This window comes from Cyprinodon tularosa, unplaced genomic scaffold, assembly GCF_016077235.1.
Source record: "Cyprinodon tularosa strain WSP-4 unplaced genomic scaffold, ASM1607723v1 ctg1681, whole genome shotgun sequence".
Lineage (NCBI taxonomy): Eukaryota > Metazoa > Chordata > Actinopteri > Cyprinodontiformes > Cyprinodontidae > Cyprinodon > Cyprinodon tularosa.
In genome coordinates, this window is record NW_024038515.1 from 27,991 (window position 1) to 47,641 (window position 19,651).

The 19,651-nt window shown below is 40.7% G+C and overlaps 1 protein-coding gene across 1 annotated transcript; it reads left to right on the top strand.

Annotated features, from left to right (window-relative positions):
• The first annotated feature begins 1,756 nt into the window (after positions 1 to 1,756).
• On the top strand, positions 1,757 to 18,024 carry LOC119780953 (gastrula zinc finger protein XlCGF8.2DB-like). Its single transcript, XM_038281215.1, has 3 exons — positions 1,757 to 1,811; positions 16,464 to 16,937; positions 17,190 to 18,024. The coding sequence occupies exons 2-3, from the start codon at positions 16,622 to 16,624 to the stop codon at positions 17,873 to 17,875; spliced, it is 1,002 nt and encodes a 333-aa protein (XP_038137143.1). The 5' UTR covers positions 1,757 to 1,811; positions 16,464 to 16,621; the 3' UTR covers positions 17,876 to 18,024.
• Positions 18,025 to 19,651: the final 1,627 nt, after the last annotated feature.

Below are 19,651 nucleotides of genomic sequence, written 5' to 3' on the forward strand. Positions count from 1 at the left end.
GCCACTGTCTGACTGGCCTGAATACTGGGTCCATCATCCCCTCTTTATGACAGACAGATTGTTGCTACTCCTCCTCTCCCAAAGTTTCTGGGTCAATGAAACCTTAAATAGGAGGAGGGAGTTTCCTCATTCATTCTCACACAATCCTTTTGTTGTAGCCAGGTTTGTATAAGACAACAGAAATCAATTTGATTATCAAAGAACAATTCATTAACTAAGAAGCCTTTTTAAAGAGAAATTTTATGTTAAATGAACCACATTTAATTATTTGAACACTTTTCTAAATTTGAATAATTTTAGTAATGATTTACTTATTTTGGAGTTTTTCCAATTTATTTTCAGTTTGGCTGTGGGCAATACACTGTCTGGGTTGGGTGACTGTGGTGGACTGACACAGAAGCTAAGCTGCAAGTGGATCTGAAATAATCATTTGATATAATAATATAATCTCTGCTCTTACTGAGTAAATGTTCTGGTTCCTCCATGAGGAACCCGATCTATTGGAGATCAGGTGAAATACAGTAAAGAGTCGATATTTTAGCTGTAGGGTTCTTTATCATTTACTTCCATATATGCATTACATGCTGTAAAGACTGGTCTATAAGTTTATGTTGAAAAGGTATTTATTTGGATTTTATCTTCATTGTGAATATCAGAATTTGCTCATAACTCTCTGTCTGGTTCCATCATTCTAAACATTAAATCTGATGTTTAGAGCCAATAATTATTCAGTACATTAGGAGCCATTTAACCCAGTACTTTTTTGCCCTACTTGAATCATTTCTTGGATTATAACTTTCTACTTTTACTTGAGTATAAAAAAGTTCAAGTAGTGCTACTCTTACTGAGTAAATGTTTTTAGTTCTGTAGCCGCCTCTGCAACCAGGAGAAATATTGGATGAACTTCCAGATGCATGTTGTTTCTTTATCTTTTGTTTTATTTCCTCTAAAGTTTATATCTCTATCCTTGATGCCGGCTCACTGGGTGTAAAACTGAAGTCAATTTCTTGCTTTCGCTCACAGTCCTGGCCCATAAATCTGGTTCTGATTCTGAATATCTGGATTCAGTCGTAGAGATGTGAAAACATCAAACTTACTCATCTTTTTTATTCTGTGTTTGTATGACGGCACTTTATAGTAAAAACAGAGTTTCATTATTGAGAAAACTTTCTTTTAGGACAGAAGAGGACAAAACTTTACCAGCAGAAGGTGAACCAACATGGACAATGGGATGACAAGTGTGAGAGATAGGAAAGCAGGAAGAAACAGGAGAATAGAATCAATAATTTCATGATGCAGAATTGGTCAAACAGGTTTGAATAGTTCACTTAATGTAATATTGAATATAGTTAAATGAATTTAAAGATAAAATATCATTTAATTTTATAAATACTAAATTATTACAGGAAAAAAATATATATATTTTTTTGTTGTTGCTTTTGCTGTAAACCTGCTGTTGACACTCCAGTCCAGCAGGTGGCGGTAATGCGCCTTTATAGTTGGTCTGCCAGCTGCTATAAAGAGAAGAACAACAGGCCTCGATGCGACCAGACTGGACAGAACAGCAGCTAGCAGCATTAGCTTAGCTTGTGTGTGGAGTCATTGTAGAGAGGCTGATAATCTGGGAGTGTTTGCAGTGAGAATGTCTTCAGTCCAGCTTCAAGGAGAGTTTATCACCGAGCAGTTAACTCCTGCTGAAGAAACATTCACGGAGTTTAAAGGGAGTTTGGTCAATTCGGAGGAAAAGATGGACGATCAACATCTACTGCTGGATTTCACCAGGATCCCCCAGATCATCTTACACCGGATAGGTAGGAAACACCTGATAGAAACGATTCCCTGATGATGCACACTGTGGATTTTAGCCTCATCTGATTGGAAAACTGCTTAGAGGAGACCAACATGCTAAGCTAAAGCTAACTTCCGGTTGATAGTGGGAGTCTATCGGTCTCCGCCAGGTGACGTCAATTGTTTACCTCGGGCGCGGTGCATCGTGGGAAAACCACCATATTAGGCGTAAAGTCGAGATAAGCCACACGCGGCTGTTCTTTCGGCACAATTATTTACCAGAAATGACATAATCATGTTGTGTGAGAGGCTGCCAGTCCCGGTGTCTTGCCAAGGTAGTTATCCCTGCGAAAATTTGTATCCCCTCGTCGGGATCGCGCACGGAGTAGGAAGAACAACCCGAGTTAACTCCACTACAATTCCAACGTGCAGAACTTGAAATTTGAAAGGTTTTACGTGCATGAAAGTTGAGCTTTACTGTTTTATTCTTTACTTCACATGTTATAGCAGAATATCGCCAGTGATATTGATCTGAAACTAATAATAAAACACAAACGTTGGCTTGAAAGCTGGTCGCTGACAGCAGTGTCTACTCCTCCCTCTGAAAGCAAACAGATCCTTGTTCTTTTCCACACGTTCATTAAAAAAATCTCTCATTGTTTCACAGTGTCCAAATGTTCTCATCCCATTGAAAACTGTTGTAAACCGTATACTTGTAATAAAAATGAAATAGAAAATGGAGTGCACGTGTAATCATTAAAGACCATATGCCAGAACTGGCAATATGGGATAAAATAAAACCTGCTGTAATCTGTTCCCCCTGTCTAAATCAGACAAAAAAGGCCCCAGCTTTTTTTTTATTTTGGCTTATAAACATCTTTTATGATGACAACTAACCCCTGACACTTTGGAGTTGATTGACCTTTATTTCTTAAAGTTATAAGGGGGGAACAAATTATAGCAGGCCACCTGCTATAATCTGTTCCCCCTGTCTAAATCAGACAAAAAAGGCCCCAGCTTTTTTTTTATTTTGGCTTATAAACATCTTTTATGATGACAACTAACCCCTGAAACTTTGGAGTTGATTGACCTTTATTTCTTAAAGTTAATAGGGGGGAACAAATTATAGCAGGCCACCTGCTATAATCTGTTCCCCCTGTCTAAATCAGACAAAAAAGGCCCCAGCTTTTTTTTTATTTTGGCTTATAAACATCTTTTATGATGACAACTAACCCCTGACACTTTGGAGTTGATTGACCTTTATTTCTTAAAGTTATAAGGGGGGAACAAATTATAGCAGGCCACCTGCTATAATCTGTTCCCCCTGTATAAATCAGACAAAAAAGGTCCCAGCTTTTTCATTTTTGGCTTATAAGTATCTTTTATGATGACAACTAACCCCTGAAACTTTGGAGTTGATTGACCTTTATTTCTTAAAGTTACAAGGGGGGGACAGATTATAGCAGACCACCTGCTATAATCTGTTCCCCCTGTCTAAATCAGGCAAAAAAGGTCCCAGATTTGTCATTTTTGGCTTATAAGCATCTTTTATGATGCCAAAAATGAAAAAGCTGGGGCCTTTTTTGCCTGATTTAGACAGGGGGAACAGATTACAGCAGGTTTTATTTCATCCCATATTGCCAGTTCTGGCAAAATGGGATGAAATAAAATGGCTGATGTTAGAACACAAACTGTTTATTAAGGATAGTACAACATAGATAAATTGCAAGTTACTATAAACACAAATATAGATTTAAGTACCAAATTTCAACGAGGAAAAAATTATTTCCTTCTGCATATACAGTAGTTTTTAATGATTACACGTGCACTCCATTTTCTATTTCATTTTTATTACAAGTATACGGTTTACAACAGTTTTCAATGGGATGAGAACATTTGGACACTGTGAAACAATGAGAGATTTTTTTAATGAACGTGTGGAAAAGAACAAGGATCTGTTTGCTTTCAGAGGGAGGAGTAGACACTGCTGTCAGTGACCAGCTTTCAAGCAAACGTTTGTGTTTTATTATTAGTTTTAGATCAATATCACTGGCGATATTCTGCTATAACATGTGAAGTAAAGAATAAAACAGTAAAGCTCAACTTTCATGTACGTAAAACCTTTCAAATTTCAAGTTCTGCACGTTGGAATCGAAGCGGAGTTAACTCTGGTTGTTCTTCCTACTCCGTGCGCGCGCCCGACGAGGGGATACAAATTTTCGCAGGGATAACTACCTTGGCACGACACCGTAGCCTACGGTAATTTCACATTCTGCTTACTTTTTTCCATATAGTCAGAGAGACAAACTCAATCCTTTAGTCCTTCGTTTAGCTATACTGCGGTTGTTTACACTACGCCTTTACGCCAAAAATGGCGTCTTAGCAACAAATGTCACGTGACTGACGGAGACCGATTAAAGTGTGCATGATGTTTGGTCATTGCAGCTTTTCAGGCTAAAACTCTACTGTTCCATGTTGTTTGTGATGCTTAGATTCCAACATGGAGGCTGTTCTGATCCCTGATTCCTCAGATATCTATAGAATTGTTAGATGGTTTATCTGCTGCTGGACAATGGAGTCACAGTCTGCACATGGAGGAGGGAGGATTGGATTAAAGCTCCATCCATAGGCTGGAAAAAGCCTTTAAACAGGGTTTGCTTACTAAAACTATAGCTGCTAAAACTGTTAGTTTGGGAAATGATAATAAATGACTTTGGTAACTCTGGTTTAGGAAAAGCAGCCCAGCTAATAGCTACAGTCACACCACAACCACATCAGCCAGAGATCGTCATTTAAACATAAGAAAATCATCATTGCTGTTTATAAAACATTGCTATTGAATTAGAGATTTAATTGAGCTCTCAGCCTCCAGTATTCTAGCTTTAGCTGAGATGAACAACTGTGCTTCTAGATTAAGTTGTTTCCAAACAGAAATGCTGCAGTTTAAACACGTTCAGCATCCAGAACTACAGCCATGTTAATAATGTTTGTAAGAAAGCAAACTATCTGTACATTTGCAGGGCTGCCAACTTTTAAATAGTGTGAACAGGCAACCCTTGTCAGGGTTAGATTGAAAGGCTTAGATTACAGCTGCAGCTAAAGGTTGGAGGTTTTCAGAGGATTTAACTGAAACAAAGGTTCACACTGCAGGCCTGGATGCTCAATTCAGATTTTTTGTGAAATTCTTTTTTTTTTTTTTTTTTTTACGTTGCCGTTCACATTTCCTAATAAATGCGACTTTTATGTGGTCTCCTGTGTGAACTGCAGTCATGCAGTGTCCCGCATGCACTGTAGAGGACGCAGTGACTTCACAGACATCTTTTCAAGATGGTTAAACATAAATATTGCTCTCTGCATCATCGTCTGCCATTGTTTTTGTTTTTTAGCCGCTACTCCATAGCAGGACCCAGAATAGTGACGTTTGTCGGTTATTAATGGTGTCCAGGTCAGATGAATGCAACCTGGCCGTTCAGACACAGGGCGCATTTGAAAAGATCACATTCCTATCGGATTCAGGACAACAGAGCCAAGCAGTCTGGGTCGCATTGGAAAAACTTGGATCTGTGTTGTTCAGACTATCATGAAAAGATCAGAAAAATTGGACTTGGGTCACTTCAGCTGCAGTGTGAACATAGCCATAGTAGCAAAATGTGGAAGCACAGTAAATGTTATTGAATAACAATAGGTGATCTGTAGTTATGTGGAAGAACTTTCACACAATATACATTATTTTCTATATTCTGGTGATTTTCTGAGAACTGAAGTTATAAAGTATGGGCCCTACTTCATCTTCAAGATATAGTAAACTAAGACGCTGGTGAAGATTCTCAGTCATCCAGGTCGTCCCATCCCATCCAAATGAAGTGACCGATTAATCGGCTTCTTTTTCAAAGACTCTGGTCCAAAGACTATAACTTCTGTGTTGTCTGCAGGACAAGAAAGACAAGAGTCATCCAGGTGATTGTGTCTTCAAGACATGCCTGTAATCTATATAATGGATTAGCTCCATCTGGATTTACAGACAGATATAGTTGGGTATCATCAGCATTACTGTGGAAATTAATCCCATGCTGTCTAATAACTACAAATTGGGAGCATATATATAGTAAAGAGAACTGATCCTAGCACTGACCCCTGTGTCACACAGACAGTAGTTTTGCTAACTCTGAAAATTCAACTCAATCAAAGCAGTCTAAACCAAGTTCAGATTCTACCTCAGATGCTGACTCACCTTCCAGAGATAAACCAGTCGTAGATAGAGGAGTGTTAATTATCTTATTTTTAATAAGATAAATCTTATTTATAAAGAATCACATAAAATCATTACTGCTAAGAGCAGGTGGAATGGGTGGTTCAACTACTGAATTGTGGTCTCAGCCTTGATAGCGTGCACAAGATAGCTTTAGCAACGGACATAGCGGAGCTTTAGCCACAATTCAATTCAGTTTATTTATATAGCGCCAAATTCACAACACATGTCATCTCAAGGCACTTTACAGTTCAACCAGATCATCCAGTCAAATTGATACAAAGTTTTCTATCTAAGGAAAACCAGCTGATTGCATCGACTCATTGACTCAAATACAATCCCTCACACTAAGTATGCTTGTAGCGACAGTGGAGAGGAAAAACTCCCTTTGAACAGGAAGAAACCTCCAGCAGAACCAGGCTCAGTGTGAGCGGCCATCTGCCGAGGCCGACTGGGGTTCAAGGAGACAGAAGCAGAGATACAAAAGCAGCTTTAAATGGCGGCCCCGTCCAGGAAACACACAGCCAGGCAGACGAGCTCCGAGCCAGCTCCCATGTCAGAGGATGAAGAGAGCACATCCACACAGTCACGGTCAGAGAAACAGGACCACACTGGAAAACAGGCCGATCTCCAACATCTATAAACAAGGATGTTGATAGAAGCAGCAAAGCTGATGTTTCTTTCCAGGATGACGTCACAGCCAAACAGGAACAGACGAGGCAAAGCTACTCTGAGGAAAAGCAGAGAGAGCAGAAGGTTAGAGATTGAACTAACAGATTCTGCAGAATAGGAGAACAGAGAGAGAATGAAGCAGAATGATGAAATGGGGGTCCCTATGTCCTCCAGCAGTCTAAACCTATAGCAGCATAACTAAAGAGATAGCTTAGGATAACCTGAGCCACTCTAACTATAAGCTTTATCAAAAAGGAAAGTTTTAAGCCTAGCCTTAAAAGTAGACAGGGTGTCTGCCTCACGGACTAAAACTGGTAGTTGGTTCCACAGGAGAGGAGCCTGATAACTAAAAGATCTGCCTCCCATTCTACTTTTAGAAATTCTAGGAACCACTAGTAAACCTGCAGATTGAGAGCGAAGTGCTCTGTTAGGAACATAAGGAACAATCTGATATAAGATGGAGCTTGGCCATTTAAGGCTTTATATGTGAGAAGGAGTCCGCCTACGGGTGGGGGGACGGGTTCTGACTGTTGTCTGTGCTAATGGGTTTCCTCCGTAGGGTGGCTGGGCTCTCCCTTAGAGATAGGGTGAGAAGTTCGGTCATCCGGGAGGGACTCGGAGTAGAGCCGCTGCTCCTCCACGTCGAGAGGAGCCAGTTGAGGTGGCTTGGGCATCTGTTTAGGATGCCTCCTGGACGCCTCCCTGGTGAGGTGTTCCAGGCATGTCCCACCAGGGGGAGGCCCCGGGGAAGACCCAGGACACGCTGGAGAGACTATGTTTCTCGGCTGGCCTGGGAACGCCTTGGGGTTCCTCCTGAAGAGCTGGTAGAAGTGGCTGGGGAGAGGGAAGTCTGGGCCTCCCTTCTTAAGCTGCTGCCCCCGCGACCCGACCCCGGATAAGCGGAGGAAGATGGATGGATGTGAGAAGGAGGATTTTAAATTCTATTCTTGATTTAACAGGAAGCCAATGAAGAGAAGCCAGGATAGGCGAGATATGATCTCTCTTTTTAATTTTCATTAGAACTCTGGCTGCAGCATTTTGGATCAGCTGAAGGCTTTTAACTACAGTTTGTGGACTTCCTGATGGTAAAGAATTACAATAGTCCAGCCTTGAAGTAACAAATGCATGGACTAGTTTCTCAGCATCACCCCTGGACAGGAGATTTCTAATTTTTGCAATGTTCCTCAGATGAAAGAAGGAAATTCTAGAAACCTCTTTGAAATGGGTTTTAAATGACAGGTCCTGATCAAAAATAACACCAAGATTTTTTACATTATTATCTGAAATCAGTTTAATCCCATCCAAATGAAGTGACTGGCTAATCAGTTTCTTTTTCAGAGACTCTGGTCCAAAGACTATAACTTCTGTTTTGTCTGAATTCAGAAGCAGAAAGTTAAGAGTCATCCAGGTTTTTATGTCTTCAAGACATGCCTGTAATCTATGTAATGGGTTAGTTTAATCTGGATTTATAGACAGATATAGCTGAGTATCATCAGCATAACAGTGGAAATTAATCCCATGCTGTCTAATAACTCTACCAATTGGGAGCATGTATAAAGTAAAGAGAATTGGTCCTAGCACTGATCCCTGTGGTACTCCACAGGTAACCTTTGAGCGTGTTGAAGATCTATCATTAACATGAACAAACTGAATTCGATCAGATAGATAAGATTTAAACCAGTCTAGTGCTGTTCCTTTAATTTCAATAAAATATTCAAGTCTTTCTAAAATAATATTATGATCAACTGTATCAAATGCAGCACTGAGATCCAACAGGACGAGCACAGATACAAGTCCATTATCTGAGGCCATGAGAATATCATTAGTGACTTTCACCAGAGCTGTTTCAGTGCTATGATGAGCTCTAAAGCCAGACTGAAACTCTTCAAAAAGTTCATTATGGTGTAAGTGATCGCACACTTGTTTGGCAACTACTTTCTCAAGAATTTTGGATAAGAAAGGAAGATTGGATATAGGTCTATAATTAGGGTTGGGAATTGAAAAGATTTTCACGATTCCGATTCCCTTTTCGATTCTATGAAACGATTCGATTCTTTATCGATTCTTTTTTCGATTCCAATTTGGGGAAAAAGGGAGAACAAACAGTTTGATTATCAGCATCAACTTTGTTTACCGGTACTTAACTATTGCACAATCTTACATAATCAACAAGATCAAGATGTCCACAGGAAATGTGAAACTGGAGTAACATCTGTGTTTAAAGGCACACTATGCAACATTTTTCAGTTAATTAATGTGTTCCATAACGTTTTGGATGATTAAATGAGTCATTTCAGGTTGAACAAAGGTATTCTTGGCCGCCCTGGTGGTCTGTGGGGGAAATACTGCACTTGCAATTGCAGGAGCACCAACCCGCACCCACAGGCTCAGAAGTCTCACGAGAGTCAGTCTTGCTTTACGGCGAGAACTGCTACACCCCCCCCCCCCAGTTAAAAGCATTCTCGTTGCTAGCACAGTGGCGATCTTTGTGCAGTTATGCTGCGTTCACGCAGCAAAAGCAGCAAAATCGCGTCTGCTGCTTCATTTTTGCTGCTTGTACCAGTTAGTTCTGACGCGCGGCTGAAGCAGCTTTGCTGCTCTGGCTGCAAAAGTGTGTCTGACGCGCGTTGGGCGGAGCTTCACTATCCTTTCTCTGCCTTGCAGCTATATTTGCTGTGATCATTTGGAATAAAGTAGTTTTAATATGTGTTTAAATGAGAAAAAACACATGAAAACGTAATCAGTGCCGTCAGTTCATTCAGATTATTATCCTGCCTTCAATATTTTTTCTGTCGGAGCCGCTCAGACCCCTTCATCAGCAGCCTCTGGCCTGGTCACCTCCTCGCGGTTCACCACGGCAGCTGGTAGGTGTTTTTCATCTAAATAATCCAAACTGCATATTCTGCCGGCAGATTTCTGCATTTTAAGTTAATTTAGGCGTCAATAAACTGTTTAAGAGGAGAGATTATAGCCTCTGATCATCAGCGCTGTGTCTCTCTCCCTGCGTCAGATGATTAAACGCGCCTTTCAGCTGCTCAGATGCGCTGGGCCTGCTGCTCAAAACGTGCCGCGAGAACCTTTTGCTGCACCTTGACGCGCGTCAACCATTGACTTTGCATGTAAACTCGCTGCTTCTGTCGCGCCAGCTGCGGTGTGAACGCAGCATTAGTCATTCGTTGCGTTCGCCTGTCTGCTAAGCTCAAAACAACCGCGCCTGGCTTGACGGAGAAACCAGGAGAACAGCTGTGCATATTTACGACAGTGCACTTTTACTTTCGCCCTCTGGGGGGAGCCTCGCTGGAAAATCAACACTGGTTGCATAGTGTACCTTTAAATGAAAAATGAATACAAGAACAAACTTAATAACCAACAATGTCTAATAACAAATGATGGGATAATAACCTATTTTAAATAACAAAAAATACTAATTATAAAACAGTAGTAGGGAAAATTAACAGTTATTTTGCAGAAAGAGAAGCATATCTGCTTTTTCTGGAAGGATACGGGATCTTTCAGGGCTTATGGTGTCTCCAGCCGTGGAGAACACCCTCTCAGATGGAATGGAGGAAGCCTGCACACAGAGGTAGTTTTCAGCCAGTCCAGATAGCAAGGGCAGCGTATCTTGCTTGTTCCACCACCACAGTGTGGCGCTATCCCTGCAAGGGATGGAGGGCAAGCTTTTATAGAGCTGGATTTCCTGATCTACCCTCTGGGCTAAGGAAAGACGGGGCTTTGATTCACAAAGTGACCGCAGCTCGTTGTCTTCCTCCTCGAATAGTTCTTCCAACTTACGTAAAAAAAAACGTGACGTAAGTCGTGCTCCCCAGAGCCGGAGCTCTAGGCTCTGGTGCTGCGGGAATCGAAAAAAGAATCGTTCAGCGAGCTGCCAAACGATGCCATGGAATCGGAAAATACGGAACCGGTTCTGAACAGGAACCGGTTTTCGATTCCCATCCCTAGTGACCAGGTCATCTGGGTCAAGAGACGGTTTCTTAAGCAGAGGTTTAATTACAGCAACCTTAAAAGCTTTAGGTACATATCCCTGTAACAGAGATAGATTAATCACATCTAAAATGGAGGAGGAGATCAAAGGGAATACCTCCTTAAATAACCTGGTTGGAACTGGATCTAACATACAAGTTGAAGGCTTAGATGAAGACAATAATTTTGCTACTTCAGAAAGTTCAACTGGATCAAAGCAGTCTAAACCCGGTTCAGATTCCATGACTACCTCAGGTACAGTCGCGGATAGAGGAGTGCTTATGATCTTATTTTTAATAAGATCAATCTTATTTATAAAGAATCCCATAAAATCATTGCTGCTAAGAGCAGGTGGAATGGACGGTTCAACAGAGCTATGGCTCTGGGTTAGTTTGGCAACTGTATTAAAAATAAATCTAGGATTATTCTTATTCTCCTTTATTAATGAGGAAAAGTATGCTGCTCTTGCTTTACAAAGGGTCCTCTTATTCAGCAGTAAACCATTTTTCCAGACTAGGAAGGACTCCCGCAGGCCTGTGGAGCGATATTTTCTCTCCAGTTTCCTAGCATTTTGCTTCAAAGTACGCAGCTCTGCATTAAACCAAGGAGCAAGCTTTCTATTTTTAACGGTTTTCATTTTCAAAGGAGCTGCGTTGTCTAAGGCAGTACGCAGAGAACTAGCAACCCCATCAACAAAATCATCAACCTGTGAAGGGGAATAAGCTAAGCTTTTGCACTCTGCAGCACTGCTCAGAGACACAGAGAGAGAAAGTGAAGCAGATTCTTTATAATTTATAACTGCACTATCTGATAAAGATCTACTAAAATTGAACCTTCTTTTGGGGGAGGAGAACTCTGTTAAAGTAATCCTGAAGGTTATTAGAAAGTGGTCAGAGAGGACAGGGTTGTGAGTAGGGCTGCAACTAACGGTTATTTTAAAAATCGATTAATCGGCCGATTATTTTTTCGATTAATCGATGAATCGGACAAAAAATATTTTTTATATTTTATACTCTTTATTCCAAAATAAACATTTTAGACAGATCAAACAAGCACACAAGTACAGATTGCTCATTAACTGTACTGGTGCAATATGAAAAATAAATGTTTGTGTTAAAACTACGCAAACTTGCATGAGAAATGTAGCTGTACATCCACAAAATATAGGCTACTTTGTTTCATAACATGAGTTGGCAACACTGCACCTGCAGCGCTGGCTCGCTCTGTCGTATTTTTTCTTCTTCCCCCGTTTCAGTCAAGTGGATGTGATGACGGCAGTGGCGGATGACGCATTAATCGCGCGACACAACTAATCGATGATGAAATTCGTTGCCAACGCTTTTAAAAGTCGATTTTTATTGATTCGTTGTTGCAGCCCTAGTTGTGTGGAAATACTGTTATTTCTTCACATTCTATGCCGTATGTCAGCACTAGATCCAAAGTATGAAGATGAGAATGTGTGGGACTATTCACATTTTGAACAAAGCCAATAGTGTCTAAGATAGCATTAAAGGCTGCTCTTAAGCTATCGCCTTCAATGTCAGCACTGATGTTAAAATCTCCCACTATGATGACCCTGTCAGTATTTAATACCAAATCAGAAAGGAACTCTGAAAACTCATCTAAAAATTCAGAGTAAGGACCTGGTGGACGATACAAAGTTACAAAAAGAAGAGGTTTTCTTGCCTTGAAATTTGGATCAGGGAAATTAAGGGTTAAATGTTCAAAAGAGTTGTAGGTATTCTGTTTTGGGAGTAATCAGTAAGTCAGACTGGAAGATTGTTGCTACTCCTCCTCCTCGCCCAGAACTTCTGGGTATGTGAAAATTTAAATAGTTTGAAGGAGTTGCCTCATTTATGCTCACATAATCCTCTTGCTGCAGCCAGGTTTCTGTAAGGCAACACAAGTCAATGTGATTATCACAAATCAAGTCATTAACTAGTAGACTTTTAGAGGAAAGCGATCTTATGTTAAACAGACCGCATTTAATTGTTTTAACTTTTTCCCCAATTGGAGTTATTTTGATTTTAATTGGATCATCATGATTTACTCCTTTGGGAATCTTTGCTAATTTATTAGATTTTGGTCGTGGGCAAGACACTGTCTGGATGGAGTAAAGAGTGGGTAACAGTAGAGAAGCTGCAGAGATGTGTGTTAAACTACAACTCTGCTTCCTGGTCTGCACCCTGGGTGGTCAGGGTTTTGGAGGACTAATAAATGTGGCCAGATTCCTACAAGGAAGAGCGGCACCATCCAAAGTGGGATGGATGCCGTCTCTCCGAATCAGACCAGGCTTTCCCCAAAAGGATTGCCAATTATTAATGTAGCCCACGTTGTTTTCAGGACACCACCTAGACAACCAGCGGTTGAATGACGACATGCGGCTACACATGTCATTACTGGTCAGATCAGGGAGGGGACCAGAGAAAATTACGGAGTCCGACATTTTTTTGGCAAACTTACACACCGAAGCAACACTAATTTTAGTCACCTCCGATCGGCGTAACCGGGTGTCATTACCACCAGCGTGAATAACAATCTTACTCTATTTAACCTTATCCTTAGCCAGTAGTTTCAGGTAGGATTTGATGTCGCCCGTTCTGGCCCCCGGCAAACATTTGACTATGGTCCCTGGTGTCTCTAATGCCACGTTTCTGACTATGGAGCTGCCAATCACCAAAGTGGGCTTCTCAGTGGGTGTGTCACTGAGTGGGGAAAACCGGTTAGAAACATGAACGGGTTGGTGGTGACCAGTGGGCAGAGATCCACGACTACGCTTTCTGCGTACAGTTACCCAATCGCCTGGCTGCTCAGGCACTTTTGGAGGACAGCTACGTGGGGGGCCTACTTTAACTCCTGGATGTTCAACAGCCTGAAGCCTGGATGCTAACTCTGACACCCTCGCCTCCAAAGCTACAAAAATACTACCCTATTTTCACGACTATAAGGCGCACTTAAATGTCTTTTTTTCCCTCAAAATGTGCGGTGCGCCCTTTGGTGCGGTGCGCCTTGTGTGTTCCAACTGCGACTTTTGAGACCACCTTATTGAGGAGATGATGAAAGAGTGGCTGAATGGAGGGAGACCAGGTGTTTTTTTTCCACTCATCACCATCGCTGTATGTAACTCCATGCGTGCCCATCTCACAGCTGATGTGAAAAACATGGGGAAACAAATTAACGCTGTGCTCGCTGTTCAACCGCTGGACATCAGTGTGAACCGGACCCAGCAGGTGCAGCAGAAGCAGGGAGTTTACATGCAAAGTCAATGGTTGACGCGCATATAGGTGCAGCAAAAGTCCTGCAGCGCGTTTTGAGCTGCAGCCGCAGCGCCTCGGGAGCGTTTAAGTATCTGATGCACCGCCAACGCGCTGCTGCTGCTCCAGATGGAAAAATTGAAGTTTTGCTGCTGGACGCGCCGCATCAACCAATCAGAGAAGCTGATCTGGGAGCTGACAGCGAGACAGACACAACGCTCTGATGACATATGATATTAACGCCAATGAAAAAGGCTGGATGAATGAGGAGATGATGAAAGGCAGGTGTATGTGAGTAGACCAGGTGCTTTTTTCCACGCATCACCATCGCTGCGTGCCCATCTCACAGCCGATGTGGAAAAAAAAGGTGAATCAAATGAACGCTGTGCTCGCCGTTATCCCGGGGGTCTGACAAAGGAACTTCAACCGCTCGACATCGGTGTGGAGCGGCCGTTCACAGTAAGGCTGCGAGCGGCGTGGGAGCGATGGATGACCGACGGAGACCACAGTTTCAGGATAAGTGGAAGGCAGCGCCGGGCAAGTTACGCCACCGTTTGAGGATGGATTGTAGATGGACTAACGTGTCTGCTGGCTCTGTTCAAACTTTCGCAAAAGCCGGCATTATTTCTGAGGAGCCGCGCTGCACGGAAAGTGACTGACAGCGAAGAAGGGGAAACTGGCATGTCTGATTTAGCGCAGCTGTTTTATTCAGAAACAGAGGATGATGACTTTGATGGGTTTGATTAATACTTTGTAATAAATACATTAATAAAGCACAATCATACTCAGTTTTGCTCCAGCTCTATTTTTCTACCTGAAAACTTAATTTAACAGCAGCATCTGGGCGGGTCTCCTCCTCTTCTTCAGCGCGGTGGCTGGCAGGTGTTTTTTCATCTAAATAATCTAAATCTTGCAGCTATATTTGCTGTGATCAGTGGGAATAAAGTAGTTTTAATATGTTTTTAAGTGAGAAAGTCCACCTGAAAACTTAATTGCAGTCAGTTCATCCAGATTATCTATTTCTGTCGGAGGCGCTCAGACCCCCACATACCAGCGGTGCACCGACAGTAGAAATCCTTTCGTTCACCGCGGCTGCTGGCAGGTGTTTTTCATCTAAATAATTTAAACTGCAGCACCAGGATACCGGCAATAAAAGCGAACATATTCCGTCGGCAGGTTTTAGGATTTTAAGTTAATTTAGGAGTGATCACAGCGCTGTGTCATCTGCGATGTGTCTGTCTCATGGCCAGCTCGCAGGTTTGATTAATACTTTGTAATAAATACATGAATAAAGCACAGTCATACTCAGTTTTGCCCCCGCTGTATTTTTAAATACGCAGTAGAGGTATTTAAAGGTAGTAGAGGACATGTACCTGTATATAAAAAACGCGCCCTATAGTCCGGTGCGCCTTATGGTCGTGAAAATACGGTACACTTATTACACATCCCATTATCACTAAAGGAGGCAGAGGAATAACTGAACATCTGACACAGAGAGCAGGAGAGAGGAGAGGAAGAAGGAAGAGTTGGAAAAGAGTCAAGGGAGGGAGAGAGAGAACCGTGTGAAACTGACAAGTGCTTAGTAGAAAAGTGCAGCAGACGGTGCTATGTTTTAAAGTAGTCAGTTAGAGTTACTTAGATACAGAGATATCACAGAGAAAATAACTTCGGGTGGAGTTCCTCTGGACAGCTGAAACAGCTGCACACTCAGTTAATCCAAACAGGAAGTGAACAGGTCCAAACACAATGCACTGTGCTACACGATGAAATAGATTCCATAAGAAATACTGCAGTTTTATTGTGTTCAAGCATCCAGAATTACAACCACATTAATAACATTTGTAAGCAGGATTTTAGCTGGGAATATTTCACTTTATAGCGTTAAGTGACAATTGTCCTTCCTGGTAGGGAACAGTAGGCATGGCGCGGCTAATTTGGGCTATAATCCTTGCTGGTCTTGGAATTGTTAATTATTAGAGTTGGAAAAATTAAATTCTTTCAAACACAAAAAATAGTATCTAGTACATATTGAGAGAACAATAAGAAAGAAAACAACAGTTGTAATTTGATTTCCTAGTAATTCTTACTGTTAGAGCATAAAAATAAAAATAAAATGTTTGTGTGCATTTATGTATCTATAACAAATGGATGACATCATACTTGCCATTCAAAACACTCAGTAGTGGTCGGCTCAGTCACTCCAGATAAAATAATTTAAGTTCACTCAAATATTAGGCTAAAAGTTAGCTATAGATATGGCAGTAACTTCATATGGCAGTAAAACATCAATGATTAAATTATTTGGAAAACTGAGATTGGGTTTGTGTTCTGGAAAAATGAAAATGTTCATTTTAAACATAATCTCAAGCTTTAAAGATAAAAGTGGAGGTCCAAACCTGTGATTGCGGTGTCAGAGCTGAAGTGCATGCTGGGAGATGATGTTCCAGTCTGTTTATATGTAATTAGATCAACACAAGGATTATTAAAGAGCAGTCTTTCTGCTATGTTTGTCTTTCCAGACCACCTTCAGGATCATGTTGGAAAAGAGGAGGTTTTCTCTGACCAGCAGCTCTGTGGACGTGAGAAGAATTCCAGTTTGGACCAAAAGGAACCAGAACCTCTGCAGATAAAAGAAAAGCAGCAAGAACCAGAACATCCCTGGACAGAAGAGGAAACCATGGAGCTCCCCATTAGCGAGCACAAAGAGCAGCTTGTTCTGCAGGAGCAGATGGAAGATACAGGAGAGAAACCTTCCCCATGTTTGACATGTGGAGAAACATTTCTGAAAAAAGAACATTTAATGGTTCACATGAGAACACACAGAGGTCAGAAGATTTATAAATGTCTGTCCTGTGGAAAAAGCTTCACCTCCAAGTCTGTCCTTAGTACTCACATCAGAATTCACACAAATAAAAGGCTTTTCTCCTGTACCATTTGTAACAAGAAATTTACTCGAAAGAATAGTTTGACCAATCACATGAGAATTCACACAGGTGAAAAACCTTTTGAATGTCTGTCCTGCGGAAGAGGCTTTACCTCCAAGTCTTATCTTAATAATCACATCAGAATTCACACAGGTGAGAAGCCTTTTGTTTGTCTATCTTGTGGAAAACGCTTCACCTCTAAGTCTGGTCTTAATACTCACATGAGAATTCACACGGGTGAGAAGCCTTTTTCCTGTACGATTTGTAACAAGAAATTTATTCAAAAGATTACTTTCACTTCTCACATGAGATTTCACACAGGTGAGAAACCTTTTGAATGTCTGTCCTGCGGAAGAGGCTTTACCTCGAAGTCTTATCTTAATACTCACATCAGAATTCACACAGGTGAGAAGCCCTTTGAATGTCTGTCCTGTGGAAAAAGCTTTACTGATAAATCTCATTTTGATAAACACATGAGAATCCACACAGGTGAGAAGCCTTTTTCCTGTACGATTTGTCACAAGAAGTTTACTGTAAAAAGTAATTTGACCGATCACATGAGAATTCACACAGGTGAGAAACCTTTTTCCTGTACGATTTGTCACAAGAAGTTTACTGTAAAAAGTAGTTTGACTATTCACAAGAGAATTCACACAGGTGAGAAACCTTTTGTTTGTCTATCTTGTGGAAAACGCTTCACCTCTAAGTCTGGTCTTAATACTCACATGAGAATTCACACGGGTGAGAAGCCTTTTTCCTGTACGATTTGTAACAAGAAATTTATTCAAAAGATTAGTTTCACTTCTCACATGAGATTTCACACAGGTGAGAAACCTTTTGAATGTCTGTCCTGCGGAAGAGACTTTACCTCTAAGTCTTATCTTAATACTCACATCAGAATTCACACAGGTGAGAAACCTTTTGAATGTCTGTCCTGTGGAAAACGCTTCACCTCTAAGTCTTATCTTAATAAACACATCCAAATTCACAGGAGAAATACCCTTTGAATGTCTGTCCTGTGGAAAAAGCTTCACCAACAAATCTAATCTTTATACACACCTCAGAATTCACACAGGAGAGAAGCCTTTTTCCTGTCCGATTTGTAGCAAAAGATTTACTCTAAAAAGTCTTTTGATTAGACAAATAATACACATAGGTGAAATTTGTTCTCCTGAATGTTTTGTGACAAAGGTTTTAAAAGAGAAGGTAATTTGAGTATTCAGATGACATCTGTTCATGCATGATGTAGAATGATTTAGATAAAAAAGAAAAATTGTTTCACATAATTCACAGCAATAGATGCCACAGGAATGAACAGTATAAGCGTTTTCCATGTTTGAATGGGGATAAAATGTCTATTCTATATATCTAGAAACTCCACTGCATTACATAAGAAACTGATGGGTCAAAGTCTGTTTTGAGAAAGCCATTCATCTCCAGCTGTCGTTATATAGAAACTAGAACAGATAAGGTGTATTATTGTAAACCTGGTAAATATTCAGGTTCTGGGTGAATGTGTGGATGTGAACATTTGACAATTAATTATTTTGGGCCTGAGAAAATGAAGATTTAAATGGCCAAAAAAGTTTGCCTTAAGAAGAAAAAGAGGTTTACATTTATGATGTCTTAGTTTCTCTGTACTGAAGGGAATGAACATAATAAAGTGCAACAGCAGCATCTTGGTTACAGATAAAGCAAGTTAGCATCCATACAACAAGCTAATGAGAAGTTATAGATGTTTAAATTGGAAAAAATTCAGACGGACCCCTGCTGTGCTGTTTTGTTGTATTATATGATGATGTATTATATTCTGCTGTGGATGTTTTTAATTATTGTAATCACTTCTAAATTGATGAACGAGCAGCAATAAAAACCTCATGGATTGTAAAAATGTGTTTCTTTATCTGGTTTCATATAAATTAGAAACAATCTTTTTCCATGTTTTCTCTGATATTTTCAGCCAAACTAAAGCTGTAAAATAAATAGTTTAATGGCATTCACCTTCTGTCTTCTCCAGTCTTTCCTGTTGCTCCTCCGTCAGCATTAATCTTTTTGCTTTTTAGAGCCTGAGTTCAAATCTGGCCATTGGATAAATCCTCCTTTGCTTGTTGGAGAACTTAGATCAGGAAATAATGTAGGTACGTATTCTGGCCCAGTTGGTTCGGCACCTGATAAAACAAGTGTTTCAGTTGCTATAACTGTGTGTGTCCAGAGCCGCTACAACCAAGCCACTAGAGGAATGAAGGATCTAACTATGGCTGTGTTCACTATGCAGCCTGAAGGGAACCTAATCTGATGTTTTTATTTATTAAAAATCATTACAAAATGCCAAAACTAAAGTGCAGCTTCACAGATGAACTCCAGCAAACATTTTTAGTCCAGTGGGAGGCTGAGTGCACCGTGTGCAAAGCTGGCTCATTAGTTTCAGTGTCTAATAAAGGTGCTGGAGATCTCAAAGCTCACATGGACACTGAAAAACCTGAAAAAGCTCTGAGAGGTGAGAGTTATTCTGCAAAGCTGACTGAGTACTTTGTTAGACCTGGGAACATTTGTTGAAGCTGTACTTTCTAGTACAGAAGAGGTAATGTTTAGATTATTATTTTATTTTGTTTATATATTTTAAAGAGAGCTATAATTTTTTATATTGTTACTGCTTGTTACAGGTATTAACAGGTATTTAGGTATAATAAAGCTGTTGATGAACCTTTGAGAAGCCTGTCTGAATCCGTCTGGAGGCTGGGCAATATATATGCCTATTCTAAAAGAATTAGTTCTGTAGTTCC

What these genes read in the sequence shown, in the direction of transcription:
- LOC119780953 (XM_038281215.1), top strand. Translation starts at nt 16,622, where the DNA reads ATGGAGCTCCCCATTAGCGAGCACAAAGAGCAGCTTGTTCTGCAGGAG. An exon ending in TCACATGAGAATTCACACAG is followed by an intron (nt 16,938 to 17,189) that starts GTGAAAAACCTT and finishes GATTTCACACAG; the next exon opens with GTGAGAAACCTTTTGAATGT.